We start from the raw sequence: 19,132 nt of genomic DNA, 5'->3' as shown, positions 1-19,132 counted from the left end.
GTTATACAATGGCCTGGGGTCGTACCTTCATGTTCCAGGGTCGTACCTTCGTGTTCCAGGGTCGTACCCTCGTGTTCCATGGTCGTACCCTCGTGTTCCAGAGTCGTACCTTCGTGTTCTAGGGTCGTACCCTCGTGTTCCAGAGTCGTACCTTCGTGCTCACGGACGCCACCGGTAAGGACTCCACGGAAACCTTCAGTATCTAACCACCTCCATTCTTACACCGTCGCAAGACTCAGGTACATTTACCATCCACTTGACGGGCATGTTAACTTTAACCTACATCGCAGTTTTAACACTGATACTATCAAACATTCCCTTAGACTGAACGAGGCATCACACACACACACACACACACACACACACACACACACCTCAATCTACCCCTGGTAAATGGGTTATATTTAACATTAACCGAAAGTTAAAAAAATTCAAATACTTTAAAACCTCACCTCAGACTCTATCAGCCCCGGTGTTAAGTTTAGATACAGAGGGGGGTAACAGAGCTCTATAGAGTCAATAGCATCTATCACAATCTGTCCTCAGTGCTCTATCTATCCTTCCTCAAGATATTATAGCTCTTTAATCGCCGCTGCTCTTAGCTTTAGGGTTGTTACTGAGCTCTATAGAGAAGAGAGGGGCTTCCTCTGCACTTAACGGCACTAAGTGCATCTCGACACGCTAACAATATCTTCCTCGTGTTTTACCGCTGCCATGGGCCACCTGGCTCTAACTGTGGGACATTCGCCTATGCCATGGGACACTCGGCTCTACCATGGGACACTAGATTCTGTCGTGGGACATTGGGCTCTACCAAGGGGGACATTAGATTCTACTGTGGGTCACTTCATCTCTACCACAGGACACTGCTCTAACGCAGGACCCTACCCTCTACCACAGGAGACAGCTCTACCACAGTATACTTAACTCTACCGCAGGACTCTACATTCTGCCACAGGATACTGCCATACTACACGACATTGTTTTCTACTACACGACTCTGTTCTCTATCACACAACTCTATTCTCTACCACACGACTCTGTGCTTTACCACACTACTCTGTTCTCTACCACACAACTCTGTGCTCTACCACACGACTCTGTGCTCTACCACACGATTCCATGTTCTACCACAGGCTCCTATTCCCTACCACAAGGCACAAATCATTGTAAGGATAACCAGCAACTTTAAGTTACCAAACTTCTATCTTCTGTCACACACTTTCTCTCGTGACTGACTTACATCAAGCGCACTTCCCCCGTGACTGGCATGGACTTACTTCTCGACTTCTATCTTGTCATGACTTACAACTCTGAGTCTCTTTATCGTGTTATGACTTACAACCCTGGGTCAGTCTGGAATGTTGACAACCTTCCAGACAAAACGAGTCGCGTCCTGGACGGCGTCAACCTCCTCCCATGTCTCATGAACGCGAGCAAGAGACTCGCTCCCTCCCGCTGCCTCGCTAGTTTTCCTGCCACTCGCTGAACAACACCTCTCTCTCTCTCTCTCTCTCTCTCTCTCTCTCTCTCTCTCTCTCTCTCAACCAATCTCCCTTTCCGACTGACGGATTGACTGGCTGACTCAATGCCTAACTGACTGACTGACTCAATGCCTGACTGACTGGCTGACGCAATGCCTGACTGGCTAACTGACTGACTGATTCACTGACTCACTGCCTGACTGACTCACTGACTGACTCACTGACTTTCAGACGAAGCCACCGGCCACCTTCAACTCACCATGAATGCGCGAAGCCCGGCGTGACGGACGGCTGCCTCTGGAAGTTGTAGGCGGCGGCGGCCGCAGCGTGGGCGTGGGCGTGGGCGTGGGAATAGGCGTCCGGCTGTATGGCCGGGAAGGCCGTGGCGCCCATGCCGTAGCCCAACATGGCGGTGTCCAACCCGTGGAGGGACATGAGCTGCTCCCTCGACCCATACCAGTCGGCCATCTTGAAACAGTCTCGACCTACGAGTGGGTAGCACACTTTTCGAATCTCCTCCCGACAGTGAGGACTGGAGGGGTGCACACTTTTCAAATTTCAAATATACATAAAATTTTTTTTTTCCTTTTGTTATCTTTTTCTTTTCTTCTTCTCGCTCTATTCAAAACACCCACGAACGAAAAACAACAACCGGGTGACTTAGGGCAATGAGTAAATCATTCTTCTTTTCTTTTCCTTTTTCTTTCTATGGATATCTATCTTTGGTGAGGGAGTTGTGGCACTTGTGTGTGTGTGTGCGTGTGTGTGTGGGTGTGTGTGTTTAAACCGCACTTAACCAATGTGTAGCACAGAGCGCGACAGCCTGTCCCTCCTTCATCAATCTTGGGGGCGAAGTGATCGGATGTGGGGGTGTCTGTGTCTCTCTCTCGACTCGAAGTCACAGTCGAACTCCAAAGGACTTCCGAGGACGAGGTGGTTGAGGAGGTGGAGGTGGTAATAGGGAAGGGGTAATTCAAACACACTCGGCCGCTTGCGGCGGCGGCAGCGGCGGCGGAGGAGGAGGAGGAGGGGAGGGAACCACCGCTCGGCGCGCCGAGAGATTCAATAATCCTAAAACAGTTAATGAATCGGGGAGCAAAAAGACGCCGCCGCTTGTGTGGGGGGGAAGGGAGAGGAGGAGGAGGAGGAGGAGGAGGAGGGAAAATAGGATCCAGGGGGAGGAGGGAGAGGAGGGGGTGGTGTTGGGGGTGGTTTCCGGCGTAGAGAGATTCCCGTATCGGCGACCAGGTTAATCGCTCGGCCGAATGGCCTTCTTCCGGTGGCGTGTGTGTCTGTCCCTGACTGACTGCTACTCCTGAAGGAGGAGGAGGAGGAGGAGGAGGAATCTGCAACGCCCGGGCTCTCCTGACTGCTGGACCGTACAAGTCTTAACTGTGGCTGGCTTGCTTTGAGGAGGGCGCGGCGGCGGGCGGGGGGCGCCTCTCTCTCTCTCTCTCTCTCTCTCTCTCTCTCTCTCTCTCTCTCTCTCTACTACGGTCGGTAGACGCCCCTCTTGACGGTAGGAGCCAACCCGATGACCGCACGTGTCTCCTGCAGGTGATCTGGCCAGGTGAGTGGTTCCACCCGGCGTGCGTGCGTGCGTACACCACTTCCGCGAGTCTCACGCCAGGATCATGTCCTTCCTGGAGGCGTAGGCGACGGCGGAGGCGAAAGCGACGTCGACGGCCTTCTCACGCCCTTGAGCTCACTGCAGACGTAATCACTAGAGTTCTGTGCTGCTGCCGGATTGGCCAAGGGGCACGAGATATGAAGACCTGCTCGCACACAAGTGTTTTTTCTCCTTTTCTCTCGTTTGTGCACTACACAGGGTTTCCTGCTGGGGGAGGAGGAGGTGACTGGAGCAGGCGGCGGTTCACCAGGAGAAGACACTCGTCTGGTTACCAGGCAGGAACCACACAACCTGACGATGGTTCGATCACAGGAGAGCCTGGAGGTTCAGGGCCCCGTTGGCCGCCCGGGACGGCACTGGGTCAGGAGCGTCACCGGTACAAGGGCCACGTCGGGTCAGGGAGGTCAGGGGGCCAGGCCTCGCCCCCCCTGCAGGGGCGGCCGGTTCAACAAGGTCACCAACCACACCAGAGCCACGCTATGGGGGGGTGGTCACACACACACACACTGGGGGGGTCACTTACACCTGCTGGGGTCGTGGGGAGACAAGGTCACCGCAGCACACCGCGGTCACCACGACACTGAGCGCGGGCCGGTGCGCGCGTCCTGGCGACACGTGCTGGGGCACGTCGGGAGCCGGTGGGCGTGCCCAGGTCAGGGAGGGCGCGTGGCCGGCGTGCGTGATAGTCGTCACTGTCACTTGGTGTCGCGGGCGGGCGGGGTGTGGGACGTGACCTGCGGGCGTCACGTGTGTTGGGCGCCGTGTGGCGACTGACAAGCAGCGGCGGCGGCGGCGGCGGCGGCGGCACAGGGGCGGGGCTGGAGGGAGCAGCGGCGGTGGGCGGCGGTGTGGGCGTCGCGGGCGCCACACCTGACTGCTAACGAGCGGTGCTGGTGCACGGTGCGCGGGGCTCCACCGTGACGCGACTGGGAAATGAGTGAGGACGAACGAGGGGGGCAGGGTCGGGGCGGCGCGGGGGGCGGGGCGGGGCGGGGCGGGGCCCCTCGCCGACCACACAGACACGCAGGAGGGAGGGGCGTCGCCCCCGTCGCCGCGACTCAGCGCTGCCGCCACCGCCGCCCGCCCGTCGGAGCCCCGCCCCCCCCCAGCGCAACACCCCCCCTTCCCCTCCCGCTGTTACCATCCTGCCACATTGATATATTTATCACTACCAACATCAACAGCTTTAGTCTTTCTCTCTCTCTCTTTCTCCCTTATGTCTCCCTGTTCAGTGCCCGCCATGGGGGGTAGGAGGGGGGTAGGGGGAAAAGAGGAAGGGGCAGAAAGAGAGAGAGAGAGAGAGAGGGGGGAGGTAGGGAGGGGAGGGGAAATCCATGGTAGGAGGGGACGGAGCGCGGGTAAGGGGGCGGGGCCAGGGGGGAAAGTTGCCACACACCGCTACGCTAATTGCACCCTCGCACGCCATCATCATCACCACTACCTGTAACGCCGCTCTCTGAGGGGTCACAAACTGCCGCTTGTAACGCTGGAAAAACCGAAAGGCTGTGTTACGCTGTCTATGGGCTGTGATCACTGTCTGTAACGCTATATTCGGGGCCCTTCAAACTGCCGCTTGTAACAGTCTCATGGGCCAGGTTCTGTCTACCTGTAACACCATGGTCTTCACCTGTCTACCTGTAAGACCATGGTCTTCACTTGTCTACCTGTAAGACCATGGTCTTAACCTGTCTACCTGTAAGACCATGGTCTTCACTTGTCTACCTGTAACACCATGGTCTTCACCTGTCTACCTGTAAGACCATGGTCTTCACATGTCTACCTGTAAGACCATGGTCTTCACCTGTCTACCTGTAAGACCATGGTCTTCACCTGTCTACCTGTAAGACCATGGTCTTCACATGTCTACCTGTAAGACCATGAGCTTCACTTGTCTACCTCAAAGACCATGGTCTTCACCTGTCTACCTGTAACGCAACCTCTTGCATCAAACGTTACTTAAACGTAACAAGAGGCTTCACTTGCCTTCATCGCCAACTGGAGGCTTCATTTGCCTCAGAAACAGCTATAGGTTTCACTTGCATTCAACGCAACAGAGGCTTCATTTGACTGTAAAATAGCCAAAGGCTTCACTTTTCTTGAACTTCATGAAAGATTAAGTGTACGGCATAAAGAGGTTTGAGATGATGGCTATAAATGCACATTTCCTTCACATAACACCAACAGAAGACACACTTCTTTCACATGCCACCAACAGAAGACACACTTCTTTCACATGCCACCAACAGAAGACACACTTCTTTCACATGCCACCAACAGAAGACACACTTCTTTCACATGCCACCAACAGAAGACACACTTCTTTCACATGCCACCAACAGAAGACACACTTCTTTCACATGCCACCAACAGAAGACACACTTCTTTCACATGCCATCAGCAACAGACACCCTTCCCTCACGGACCACCAGCAACAGACACTCTTCCCTCACGGACCACCAGCATCAGACACCCTTCCCTCACGGACCACCAGCATCAGACACCCTTCCCTCACGGACCACCAGCAACAGACACCCTTCCCTCACGGACCACCAGCAACAGACACCCTTCCCTCACGGACCACCAGCAACAGACACCCTTTCCTCACGGACCACTAGCAACAAGCACTGATCCCTCACATATTTGACTAACCACCTACTGAATTGTCCACCCCGTCAACTGCCCACTGTCAAAACTGTCCACCCCCGTCTACTGCCCACTGGGAAAACTATCCACCCCCGTCAACCGTCCATTGGGTCAAACACACCCACTCGGACAAGAACTAATGGACCAAGCAGTTCTGGCAAGCGACCAGCGACCAACATCCCCAGCGAAGGAGGATCTCGACACAGGAAAACTTTACGTCGCTGGTCATAAAAACAAAACATATTAAAATGTCACTTGTTTTCCTCTCTCTCTTCGAATAGGAAATGTTAAACTGGGTATGCCTCTTCTGATACAATGTGTGTATAAAGTGCCTGAGCAAATTATATATATATATATATATATATATATATATATATATATATATATATATATATATATATATATATATATATATATTTCAATTTTCCAAAAGAAGGAACAGAGAAGGGGGCCAGGTGAGGATGTTCCCTCAGAGGCCCAGTCCTCTGTTTTTAACGCTACCTTGCTGATGCGGGAAATGGCGAATAGTTTGAATATATATATATATATATATATATATATATATATATATATATATATATATATATATATATATATATATATATATGTATATATATAAGGTTAAAGTTTGCACACAACTGAGAGCATGAATATAAATCGACAGATCATTAATATAAACTGTCAAAACATGCATATAACCTAGAACACCATGGATATACACAGCTGTAAGATATATATATATATATATATATATATATATATATATATATATATATATATAATCAGACCACTTGTGTAAACTGTCAAAACATGAATGAAAAATTGTGAAGGTTTTATATGAGTAGACCACAGACAGCTGTATCATGTGAACATAAACATTCCAATAATTCGTAACGAGTTACATTGAAGAAATGTGTATATAAATCAATTATGTTAAACCACGCTCACCCTTCACATCCCGATTAAGACCAATGCATCTGAATAGTTAATAAACATATTACGTGTGTGTGTGTATATATATATATATATATATATATATATATATATATATATATATATATATATATATATGTCACACTATGTGTATAAAGCCCACCAATTGCTAAGGTTCACAAACAACTCAAATAGCTATACGCAATGTAATGATGATGATGATGATGATGATGATGATGATGATGATGATAATGACAACAATAATAACACACGTGTGAAGGGAAGAATTTATAAATCTAGTTTAATGAATTGTGGTCGAGGACTCGAACAGCCTGGCCGATCATAGGCCAAGAGGAGGCTCGGTCCCGCACCGAGCAGAGGAGGGTGGTGGTCGAGACATTCACTTACCAGTACCCACCATGTGTCCCCCACCTCCGTCCACACACACACACACACCCACGAACCCTCACTGTACGCTCTGCGCCTCATCATCCTAACCTCCTCCTCCTCCTCCTCCCTCTCTCCTCAATCCCCAGCTAGAACCCCCCCTCCTCCTTCACACTACAGGTGGCTATGCTGGTAGCCACAAGGGAAAACTGTGGGGCACGAAGACTAATACACGTTGTGCTTAACTCCCTCCTCCTCCTCCTCCTCCTCCTTCCTCCCTCCCTTTCCCTCTCCCTCCCTACGCCTACCCCAGTCACGTATAGGCTCTTTCCCGCCCTTCCCCTCCCCTCTCCACCCCCACAATAAACCATCATAGCAATGCTCTGTCTTGTGTGTGCTGAGGCAGGCTATGAGAGGCGAGGACCTGCAAATTACACGGGTTAACTGCCATAACTAATGACATGAGGAAATGGATATAAGCCCATTACAGTCATATAAACCCATTGCTCCCGAACGCCCCGTACCCCTTCCCACAGATAAATCCAAGCATAAAACCATTTAAAATTGTAAAGCCATTACATAAAACGTGTTTGGACAAGGGGGTTTAGGAGACACACAAGAGATTTCAACCTCTTGTTAAACTGAAATGTTCTTTAAGACACCTATGTCCCCCTTTTATTCCTGTTCTTCGTGAACATTTATTATAATCTTGCTGAGTAAATATTCATGTATATGAATGATATTGGTTCAAAGTTCTCTTTTCCTAATCAGGGGAAGAAATTGGTATCTACTTCTACGAGGATTTTACCACAGGTCCTGGTGGTGGTGGTGGTGGGGAGGTGGGGGAGGAGGACGTCTCTTTGGTGTGAGGTGATGTCATGATGTAAGGTGCGAAGACATCACTGAGTGAAGGACGTGTAGGATCTGGATATCATGAAGTGTCCGTGTGTGTGTGTGTGTGTGTGTGTGTGTGTGTGTGTGTGTGTGTGTGTGTGTGTGTGGACACCACTGGTGAAATGGGTCCAGAGATTTTCTCCCCCATTTAAGTCGGAGGGGAGTTGGGGGTGGGGGTGGGGGGGAAGTCTGGCTAGATAAACACAGCCTTATCACTGATTACGTCACGTCCGGCCCATCGGTACGTGTCAGAGCCGCCCCTTCGATTCCACCTCTAGCCGCCGCCCAGCCCCCCCCCCCACCCCCACCTCTCCTTCCTACTAACCTCACCCATTCCCATCCCTCCCTTAACCCCATTTTACCTCCACCCTCTTTCCACAGTCTCGGTCATTCTAGCCCCTCAACCCAATTTCGTCTCCACCTCTCTCACCTCTCGTCTCTCCACACACCCGTCACCATGCCCTCAACACATGTGGCCACACACCTGTCACCATGACCTCAACACATGTGGCCACACACCTCTCACCATGACCTCAACACATGTGGCCACACACCTCTCACCATGACCTCAACACATGTGGCCACACACCTCTCACCATGACCTCAACACATGTGGCCACACACCTCTCACCATGACCTCAACACATGTGGCCACACACCTCTCACCATGCCCTCAACACCCGTAGCCACACACCTGACACCATGCCCCAATTACTAAGAAATTCTCCACGCACTCTACCTCCAGGCCAACCCAAGTATGATACCTCTACCCCGCACTCTACACCAGTACATACTCTAACCCCGCCACATTACTCCTAACCTCATCTAACACACTCTACACCAAGAATCTAACCCCCAACCCCAACTCAATCGAGCGAACTCTATTCTCCCTAGCCCCTTCCACCGCTGCCCACACACTCCCTCCCCCGTACAGACTTCAACATCCCACACACTATATCTCCACCACAACCCATACACGCAATATATCTCCACCACACACACTACACACTACATCCCCCACCACAAACAACCTCCTCTACACCACCACAACACCCCCTACTAAACACATCCTCCCCTACAACCCCACGAAACACATCCTCCCCTACACCCCCACCAAACACATCCTCCCCTACAACCCCACCAAACACATCCTCCCCTACACCCCCACCAAACACATCCTCCCCTACACCCCCACCAAACACATCCTCCCCTACACCCCCACCAAACACATCCTCCCCTACAACCCCACCAAACACATCCTCCCCTACACCCCCACCAAACACATCCTCCCCTACACCCCCACCAAACACATCCTCCCCTACAACCCCACCAAACATATCCTCCCCTACACCCCCACCAAACACATCCTCCCCTACACCCTCTACTAAACACAACCTCCCCTACACCCCCCACCAGAGCCTAAGGCCCCTAGCAGCCGGCGCCCCTCCTCCCTCTCCATCATTACAAGTCCAGTCAGACTTTCTCGGGCCCTCCTGCTTTCCTCTCCCCCCTCCCCAATCCCCACCAGCCAGCGTCAACAGGGAAACCCTCGGGGCGAAAGCCACAAGAGAGGAGGAGGAGGAGGAAGACGAAGAGGAGGAAGAGGAGGAGAAAGACAAAGAGGAGGAGGAAGAGGAGGAGGAGGAGGAGGAAGAGGGTGCCTTTGAAAACCTGCACCTCCCCACCACATCTCGAGGCTTCACACCCCGCTATCATGTCCTCCGTTCTGTAATTCAATTTTAGGTGATGGTAATCTTTTTTTATGTTAGCTGAGACGGCACGGCCAGCTGAGGCCTTAATCAAGGCTATCCCATTAACGCTATATATATATATATATATATATATATATATATATATATATATATATATATATATATATATATATACTCTAGCTTGAGCCAGGTGTCCATTTTATCGACCAAGACCCTTAAGGGTGGATGATGAACAGCTGGGTTGACTGTGGGCCGACTGCCGCAACCAGGATTCGAACTCATGCAATGCTCGACCCTAGACGTGCGGGGGCCGTGAACGCGTCACGGTCATTATCATTGCGACGCCACGGAATCATTCCCCTCATGCACCACTCACAAACTGACACACTCATGCCCTCCGAAGGAATCATTTATAAATAGGGGGGAAAAAGAATGAAATCACCACAGATTTTGATTTTCCTTTTCGCGACGGGGTGTCCTCGTCGTCCGACACGTGACGCAGGACGGCAGTAACGTCACCACTGTAACACCTTACAGTACAGGGGTGTGTGTATGTGTGTGTGTGTGTGTTACCCTCTTTAACGTCACAAGGTCCAGTAGCCTCATACACAGTAACGTTAGTAACACCACAAAACATATATATATATATATATATATATATATATATATATATATATATATATATATATATATATATATTGCCTCCTCTCGGCTGTGACGGAGATAACGTCACGGGCCCCCCCACCTGCCCGTCCCCTCCCTCCCTTGCTGTGCGCATCGACTTCGTAACACATACGAACTAACTGTAACACACACACACACACACACACACACACACACACACACACACACACACACACTGTAACACCTGTACAGCGTCGCTGAGAGAGAGAGAGAGAGAGAGAGAGAGAGAGAGAGAGAGAGAGAGAGAGTGTCAGGACTGGTGTGTGGCTGCCACAAGAGGTCCCACAACAGCGTGTTAAAAGGCCCCGAACGTCGCCCTTATTACTGCTGCTGCTACTGTTGTCATGCCCAATGCTAGCACTGTCATGCTCTCTCTCTCTCTCTCTCTCTCTCTCTCTCTCTCTCTCTCTCTCTCTCTCTCTCTCTCTCTCTCTCTCCCCTACCCGTCTCCCCTTCCCCCAACACCCCCCTCTCCCCTCACACAAGGCCGGGGCGGCAATAAAGGGAGGGAGCTCCCTCGCCCCTGCAGGAGGGAGGGAGTGTGAAGCCAGTGTGACACCTGAATGCTAGGGCCTCCACACCGGGGCCCCGCCCTACCTCACCCACACAACCGGTGACGTCTCGACACGACTATGATTTTAGTGGCTTTGGAAGGGGGGGGGGGTGGATGAGGGGGTAGGGGGAGTGGAGGTTGGTTGGGGCGTAATCGGGGGGGGGGAGGGAGGTTGGGCATGTGGTGTGGGGGAGGTGTCTGGGGGAATGGGGGGAGGGAGTGTGGGACGCGGGGAGGCGAGGCTTGGGAAGTACACGGGAAGGACAGATAACAGGAGACCCCGATGGTCCGTGACGAGGTTATCAGCTGAAGTATGCCTGAGCTCCTCCTCTTATCAGTGATGGACAGGATAGTTAGGCAGGGAGAATCTCCTTAACCACCGCTCCCTCCGGCTCAACAGCCCGCATGAGGAGGCGCGGCTCCATGCAATAAGCCGAGAACACACCGCCAAGGAAATTCTATAGGAAACTATACGTATCGGAGAGGAGGTTCAACTCGGAAACATAAAAGGAGTTGGATCCTGTACCTCAAAGGGGTTAGATCGCATTAAGACACACGCATATCACGTTGTTAAAATTAGAGGGGTAGTAAACAAAGAGTAGTTGAGGGGGGGAAGAGGGGAGAGGAGGGGAGAGGAAGACCTGAAAGATACCTGGGGGTGGTGAGGTGGGGGGGGGAGGGAAGTATTAGATAACAAATAAGGGGTATGGAAGGTAACAAAAGGTAATTAACGAGGGTAGGGCAGTACTGAAGAAGGACTGGCAGTAAAGATGATAATAATAAGGAAATTGGGAAATGATAGAGGTCGACCGAGGAAGGGGGGAAGGTATGACTAATAAGGGGGAGGGGGTTCAAAGTAATAAGGGAAGCCAGGGGTTACAGTGTAGGGGAGAGGGGGTTAAGAGTAGCCAAAGGGTACAGGAAGTAAAGATCATCCAGGAGAGTATCAAAGAATAATTAAAGGGTGGAGATAGTAATAAAGGCTGTCTAATGGATGAAATAAATAGTAGTTAAGAGATAAGGCAGGTAATAAACATGAGGTGATGGGGAAGTAATAGTTTTTCTACGGGATAGAAGAATTAACAAAGAGTTGCCAAGGTAAAAGTACATATATATATATATATATATATATATATATATATATATATATATATATATATATATATATATATGGTCGATGATAAAGAAGAACCAGAACAAATTCGGAGAAGAGCAACAAAGCTAATTCAGCCTCTCAGAAATCAGCTAACTGAACAGACGACGAACTCCAGCTTGACCTCTAGTATTCAAAAACACTAAATATTTTTGACTATATATATATATATATATATATATATATATATATATATATATATATATATATATATATATATATATATTTCTTACCATCGGCAATTTGACTTATGGAGTAGGCAAAGGTACGCCATACTCAAAGTCACGTTGGCTGAACGCGTCAAATAATGAGTTCATTAAACTTTTTGACTCACATCAAAATTTTACCCCGATTTGAAAAAGAAAAAACAATGATAATATCCGGCTCACAAAATGATAATATCCGGCTCACAAAAATATAAGTGAGCAAATGAATTGACTGATTAATTTTACAGATCATCTTTTTTTTTGGGACTCTCGGCAAATTTGACGGACTGACAGATCATGGAAGAACGGAAGCTGTCAACAGTGGCACCGCCGACGGGTGTAAGAGTGGAGCCGTGCGGGTCGTGGAGGCACTGCACGACGTACCTCAACAAGCACACGTACCACGGCGTCGCACGACTAGAAAGAGAACTGGGATTCAAAAACCCCGGCGTCGTACGACTAGAGAACAACTACTAGGACTCAAAACCTAGGGGTCGTGCGACCAGAAAGAGAACTGGGATTCAAAAAACCGGCGTCGTACGACTAGAGAACAACAAAGACTCAAAACCTGAGGGTCGTACGACCAGAAAGAGAACTGGGATTCAAAAACCCGGCGTCGTACGACTAGAGGAGAACTAGGACTCAAAACCTAGGGGTCGTACGACCAGAAAGAGAGCTGGGACTCCAAGCCCGGTGTCGCATAACCGAAGAAGCGGGACGCACAGCCTGGAGTCCATACGACTAGAGGTGCGTGACGGAAACTCCCGGGTCGCACGACCAGAGAAGCGGGGATTCGACACAACACACCCCCACCTGGGGTCGTCCGACCAGAAGCGGGAGTCAACCCCGTCCTTCCCTGGGGGTCATACGACCAGGAGAGTGGCTCTGGTCGGCTCCGTCCGTCCGTCTGTCCGTCCGTCGGTCGGTCGCGTCCCGCGGACGTGACGCAATTTAGTGGGCCGACTTGACCACGCGCACGCCTCGCTCCGTCGCCGGGTCATTGCGCCCGTCCGTGGCGGGAAATTTCTTTGTTTTGGAAGACTCAAACGCGTGATGGACAAGGCTAATGACCATACATTACGGCTGGTTAGCTGACGCGCACGTGCACGCTGCCCGGGAGGCCTGCACGTGTGCGCACCTGACCGCACGTCTCCATACGGCCCGTCAAACACGCGTTCCGTACGGACTCCCGTTACTGCGAAGGAAAGCGGGCAAACCAACACACACACACGATTACACTGACAGTGTCACCTCCCCTAAACCAACCCCAGCCCCACACCAACCCCAGCCCCACCACCTCTCCTCCACACACGCCCACACTGACAACCCCCGCGTACCACAACCCACCGCCACAGATAAAAGGGAAGGCCAAGACTCATCATAACCCCGGTAATACTAACACGCCCACGACCCTTCCTTTCCACGCCCACCTAAACCTCGACAACCCTCGCCCACAACCCCCATCCTAACGCCGAAGCCTCGCCAACCCTCGCCCACAACCCTCATCCCAACGCCGAAGCCTCGCCAACCCTGGCCCACAGCCCCAATCCTAACGCCGAAGCCTCGCCAACTCTCGACCACGATCCTCTCCTACCTTTTTTCCTCCCAAACCTCATTTTCTTCTCTCCCACCTCCCTTGAAAAGGGGGTATTTACACCTGTTTGTACATCCAATCTGGACTGGACAACCCATTACCCAGCCTCGTTACCCCCACCCACTGTAGAAAACACACACACACACACACACACACACACACACACTCCTGCTGGGGAAATCTAACAGACAGGCGCCGGGGCAGGTGTGTGTGTGTGTGTGTGTGTGTGTGTGTGTGTGTGTGTGTGTGTGTCGGTATTAAGAGTTCGGCTCTAGGGAGGAAGTACTCACGCTAACAACACTGGAGGAAAAGGGGGTTATGGAGGTACATGATTGCTACCTTCATGTTCCTTAGGGCGAGTCCCTGACCAGACAGACAGACAGACACACACACACACACACACACACACACACACACACACACACACACACACACACACCTGTTCTTCCTGGTGCAGACGACGCACTCGGGGCAAAGCGAAGAAAAGAATAGACATGAGATCTAAGAGACAACATCTCTCTACCAAGGGAACACTGGTCATGGGGAAGCAAGGCCAAGCCAAGGGAGGAACACGTTGTGTTAACACTCCCTGTGTGTCTCTCTTTCTCAACCCATCCTACGTTCAACACTCCCTCTGTGTGTGTCTCTATCTCAACCCATCTCGCGTTCAACACTCCCTGTGTATGTGTGTCTCTCTCTCTCTAAACCCATCCCGCGTTCAACACTCCGTCTCTCTCTCTCTCTCTCTCTCTCTCTCTCTCTCTCTCTCTCTCTCTCTCTCTCTCTCTCTAAACCCATCCCGCGTTCAACACTCCCTGTGTCCCTCCCTCAAAACATCCTGCGTTTATTTCAATTCTCCCCACCCGAGTCAATTACGTTACGTAAACCTACATTAAGATTTCATGAAGCGTTTGTTGAGCTATTGCTCTTTTAAACCGTTTTACGTCATTTTAAAACCGTCTTACGTCATTCTAAATATTCTTACGTCATTTCAAACGATTCTCTCATCATTCTCGGACGTGTTTGTAGCGTGCGTCATGCCTCATGAAGAAATACGTCTTTGCTACTCAAACAAAATTTTCGATCGTTTATCATCCATTATATACATGATCGGACCAAAGAGCAAACCTTGCGTTACACCATGAAACACACTCACGGATTTGAATGCCAGACTAATTTTCTTTTTTTCTTTCATTCAAGCTGATTCATTCATTCAATGTAAACTACTTGATCTTCACCTCCTCCAAAATTTTGTGAATACTTTCCCTTGTCTCTTTTTTTTTCACATTTTTTCACAATGATCTTTATATTTCAATCAAGACCCAGGTTTCATGTCGATTTTTGTCCGTGACTGAAGCCTTCAACATTAAATAGAAGCACAACAAAATTTCCCTTTGACACACACACACACACACACACACACACCACTTCCAAATCCACAAAACACAAACACACAGACTCTTAAATTTCTGTAAAAAAAATACTGCTTAATCCTCCACTTATTTTTTTTTTACAGCAAGCTTGTTCATGTAAGTATAATACTATGTAATATTTTTCAGCCAGCAGGGAGCTCAGTTCAATGACCAGTTTACTGTATTATCATTATTATTATTATTATTATCATTATTATTATTATTATTATTATTATTATTATTATTATAATTATTATCATTATCATTATTACCATTATTATCACTATCATTATCATTATCGTCATCATCATAATCATTAGTATCATTATTATCCACACACACACACACACACACACAAATACTTAAACTCACCACTTCTATACACAATTTTTTCATACTTGTTTGCCGTTTCCCACTTTAGCAAGGTAGTACCAGAAACGGACGAACAACGACCATATTTGCTCACATTCGGTCTCCAGCTGTAATGTGCAATGCGCTACAGATAGTTCTGTTGTTTTCATTGACCGCTTTAGATGCCCTAATTCAACCCAGTGACATAACGTCGCCCCTCGCATACCACAACAGTCCAATCAATTTTATCTCACGCATGCCTCTCACTCTCCTTAATGTTCGGGCCACATCATCTCGAAGACTATTTCACTCCATCCTCCCAGTTTCTTTCCGGTGTTTCCCCTCCCCCTTTTACACATCCCTACAATCTAACGCATCAATCCATACACTCCCCACATCAAACAGCCTCACCCTAAATGCATATAGCAGCTTTCCTCCCACACCATATATCTCTGCAACGTCTTCCACATAAAACATCTTTGTCGACCTTATCCTTAGCCTCTCTCCAGGACCATAACTTTCACACACAAATCCCTCCTTCTCCAGGCATTTCTCACACAACTTTTCAAGGCAGACATCCTCTGCCACACCTCAAGCTACACTGCTCTTCCAAAATTCGATGCTCTGCGCATGCCGCCACCCTCTCGAAGCACTACCCTCCCATACACCGTAGGGATACTCAACAAACCTATATAGAGTCTATTTCAAGAATTGACTTTTGTTCATCTTACTCTTCATACATGGGAACTATAAGTACATTCTGCCAGACCTCAGCCACTTGATCCGGTCATTATATATATATATATATATATATATATATATATATATATATATATATATATATATATATATATATATATATGCTGAAGAGCCTGACTTACAAATCACCATCATCATCACTAGCTTATGAAGACAATAGTGACACAGTCCCTTCTACTCATGGCATTTTACCACACTTCATCTAATGCAAGATTTTTCACCACATCCTCTCATTTCTCTTAACCATTTGCCATGACTCACTCCGCACGTCACCCCATCCCAGACATCACATCCGCCACCTATATCAACTGGCACATTAACAGTCCCTCAGTAAACTCACTTTTTTTTTTTTTTACCTCTTCACTTGTTACAACCTCTTAATCTGTTGAGCTCCCTGTTGCTCCCATCTGTTACAACTTCCCAATCTGGTGAGGTTACTGTTGCTCCCATTGGTTCTCTTGCTATCCTTAAAGCATTTTCATCTCCTCCAAAAACAGCATCTTATTCTACCTGAAGTTAAGAAAGTAATTCAGTCCATCTTTCTGTTCCAGTCTCTTCACCTTACTCTTGATCTCTGAAGTTTTCTCTTGTATATCTCCCAGTCACACGCACACCTTCCCTGCAAGAGCCGTCCTCGCACACCTCTCTTTCCTCTGTCACTAGCGATCCAAATTCCTCATTCCATCACCCGCTACCCTTTCTCTTGTGCCTATATTCCACCTTCTACATACCACATACCTCAACAGCACATGTAAGCAATGCTTCTTTAAATACATACATGCACCCCCCCCATATATATATATATATATATATATATATATATATATATATATATATATATATATATATATACACACTCAAGGGTCGTACCCACCGTGCTCAGGGGATGTACACCGTCGTACTCAAGGGTCCTACCCACGTACTCAAGGGTCGTACCAACGTACTCAAGGGTCGTACCCACGTACTCAAGGGTCGTACCCACGTACTCAAGGGTCGTACCAACGTACTCAAGGGTCCTACCCACGTACTCAAGGGTCCTACCCACGTACTCAAGGGTCGTACCAACGTACTCAAGGGTCCTACCCACGTACTCAAGGGTCGTACCCACGTATTCAAGGGTCGTACCAACGTACTCAAGGGTCGTACCCACGTACTCAAGGGTCGTACCCACGTACTCAAGGGTCGTACCAACGTACTCAAGGGTCGTACCCACCGTGCTCAAGAAGTGATTAATATTCCGTCCCTCATATGGAGAAACATCTGCCCCTCCCATTACCTTCTCATCTGCATATTATGTACAGAATCTACAAATATACTCGTAACCCTAAACACAAAACCAGCATCCACACAGTGTAACGCTTCACCCCAACTCGTCGCCGCTTCAGGGCAATGAAACGTTACTTTCGTCTTAAGAATTCAAAAAGAAAAAAGAAAATATCGATCATCCTAACTATTCTAGGATTACAACTTACTAATTTTTTTTTTTTTTTTTTGGTTTACCTGTTCTTGTAATCTTATATGTACGATGACGTACAAAACTCTCTGGCGAACGTCACAATATTTACTGTTTCTCTGGCGGCTGATATAACGACAGTTTACACTAATGAACCGATCCGGGACCACACGGCATACTAATGACCGCCACTCTGCCTTTTGACAATGTAATTAATATGCACCTGAACACTTGCGGTTATTAATTACAAAAGACAGGTGTACGGTGACGCCATGAAGAGAGAGAGAGAGAGAGAGAGAGAGAGAGAGAGAGAGAGAGAGGACCCTTGGTGATGTTAACTAAATGTAAGGGTTCAAACGTGCCACAACTTCTGATACGTGGGACTGGGTAAACGAAGCACTGAAGCAGGAGAATCTGAGCACCGGAGCATTCGAAGCATTGATGCGGCAGAGAGTCGGGACACCGTAGTATTCGGGTATCAGAGAGACACTCCCCGAAGCGTTTGAACGAAACTCTGAGGCAAAAGAGTCGGGACATTGAGCGTTTAGAAGCACTGAAGCTTTATAGAGTTGGGACATTAAAGGCGTTCGAAGCGCTGAAGCGATACAGTCGAGACATCGAGGGGTTCAGTGTGCTAAGGACACCAAGCACGTTCATAGTCGGGACCCCGAAGAGTTTGAAGCACTGAAGCAGCAGACGCCGAGGGATACCGAAGCCCTCGAGGCGCAAACCCCTCCTCACACTCTCCCTCAACCAGAGTGTCTCCTACCTGACCTTCCTCCTGCCAGAGTGCTTCAGGAAAACTCCGGCCCCCGAGGGAGACGAACAAATAGCACAAAAGGGGAAAATGAATCCACACCATCGTATTGGTCACTTTTATTTTCCAGTGGTATCATTCTTCCCGTCTTTCCCACCCGAGAACTGCGGAGTAACACTTTGAAAACTATGACCCACTCGGCAGTGGCGAATAGAGATCAGTTCGTAACTAACGACACACGAATTTACGGGCGAACATTACTGAAGGTAGTTACAGCAAGGGAAAATACAACGAGGGACTGTCAAACATTATGATTTATCCTCTAAACATGAGGCCAATGTTATGGTAATCAAAGAACATTATTTCTTTTTAGATTAGTTATGATCATTTCTCTTCGAAGTTTCTTTCTCCTTTGCAACCATTTTTCTTCCTTATGTCTCATGCAGCTGCAACCTCCCTGAGGCCATTCCCTCTCTTAAGGTCTTTCTAAAGCCTTTCTCAAGCCTTAGCTTGGCTTCGAAGCGCCA

The 19,132-nt window shown here is 48.9% G+C and overlaps 1 protein-coding gene across 14 annotated transcripts in view; it reads right to left on the bottom strand.

Annotated features, from left to right (window-relative positions):
- Positions 1-19,132, bottom strand: part of trh (PAS domain-containing protein trachealess) — a 1,040,091-nt gene that overhangs the window by 186,059 nt on the left and 834,900 nt on the right. For 2 of the 14 annotated variants that reach the window (XM_071674543.1, XM_071674551.1), the window contains exon 1: positions 1,744-4,041. The exons of 10 other annotated variants lie outside the window; for them this stretch is intronic. In XM_071674543.1, coding sequence (XP_071530644.1) covers positions 1,744-1,952 — 209 coding nt within the window. In that variant the 5' untranslated portion in view covers positions 1,953-4,041. Of the gene's footprint in view, positions 1-1,743; positions 4,042-19,132 lie in introns of those variants that run through there. 2 more of the 14 variants (XM_071674546.1, XM_071674552.1) reach the window with 1 other exon arrangement.

Source organism: Panulirus ornatus, chromosome 20 (genome assembly GCF_036320965.1).
Source record: "Panulirus ornatus isolate Po-2019 chromosome 20, ASM3632096v1, whole genome shotgun sequence".
In the NCBI taxonomy this organism is placed as follows: domain Eukaryota; kingdom Metazoa; phylum Arthropoda; class Malacostraca; order Decapoda; family Palinuridae; genus Panulirus; species Panulirus ornatus.
Note: the sequence above shows the minus strand (reverse complement) of the source record. Positions and strands in the feature narration are given on the sequence as shown.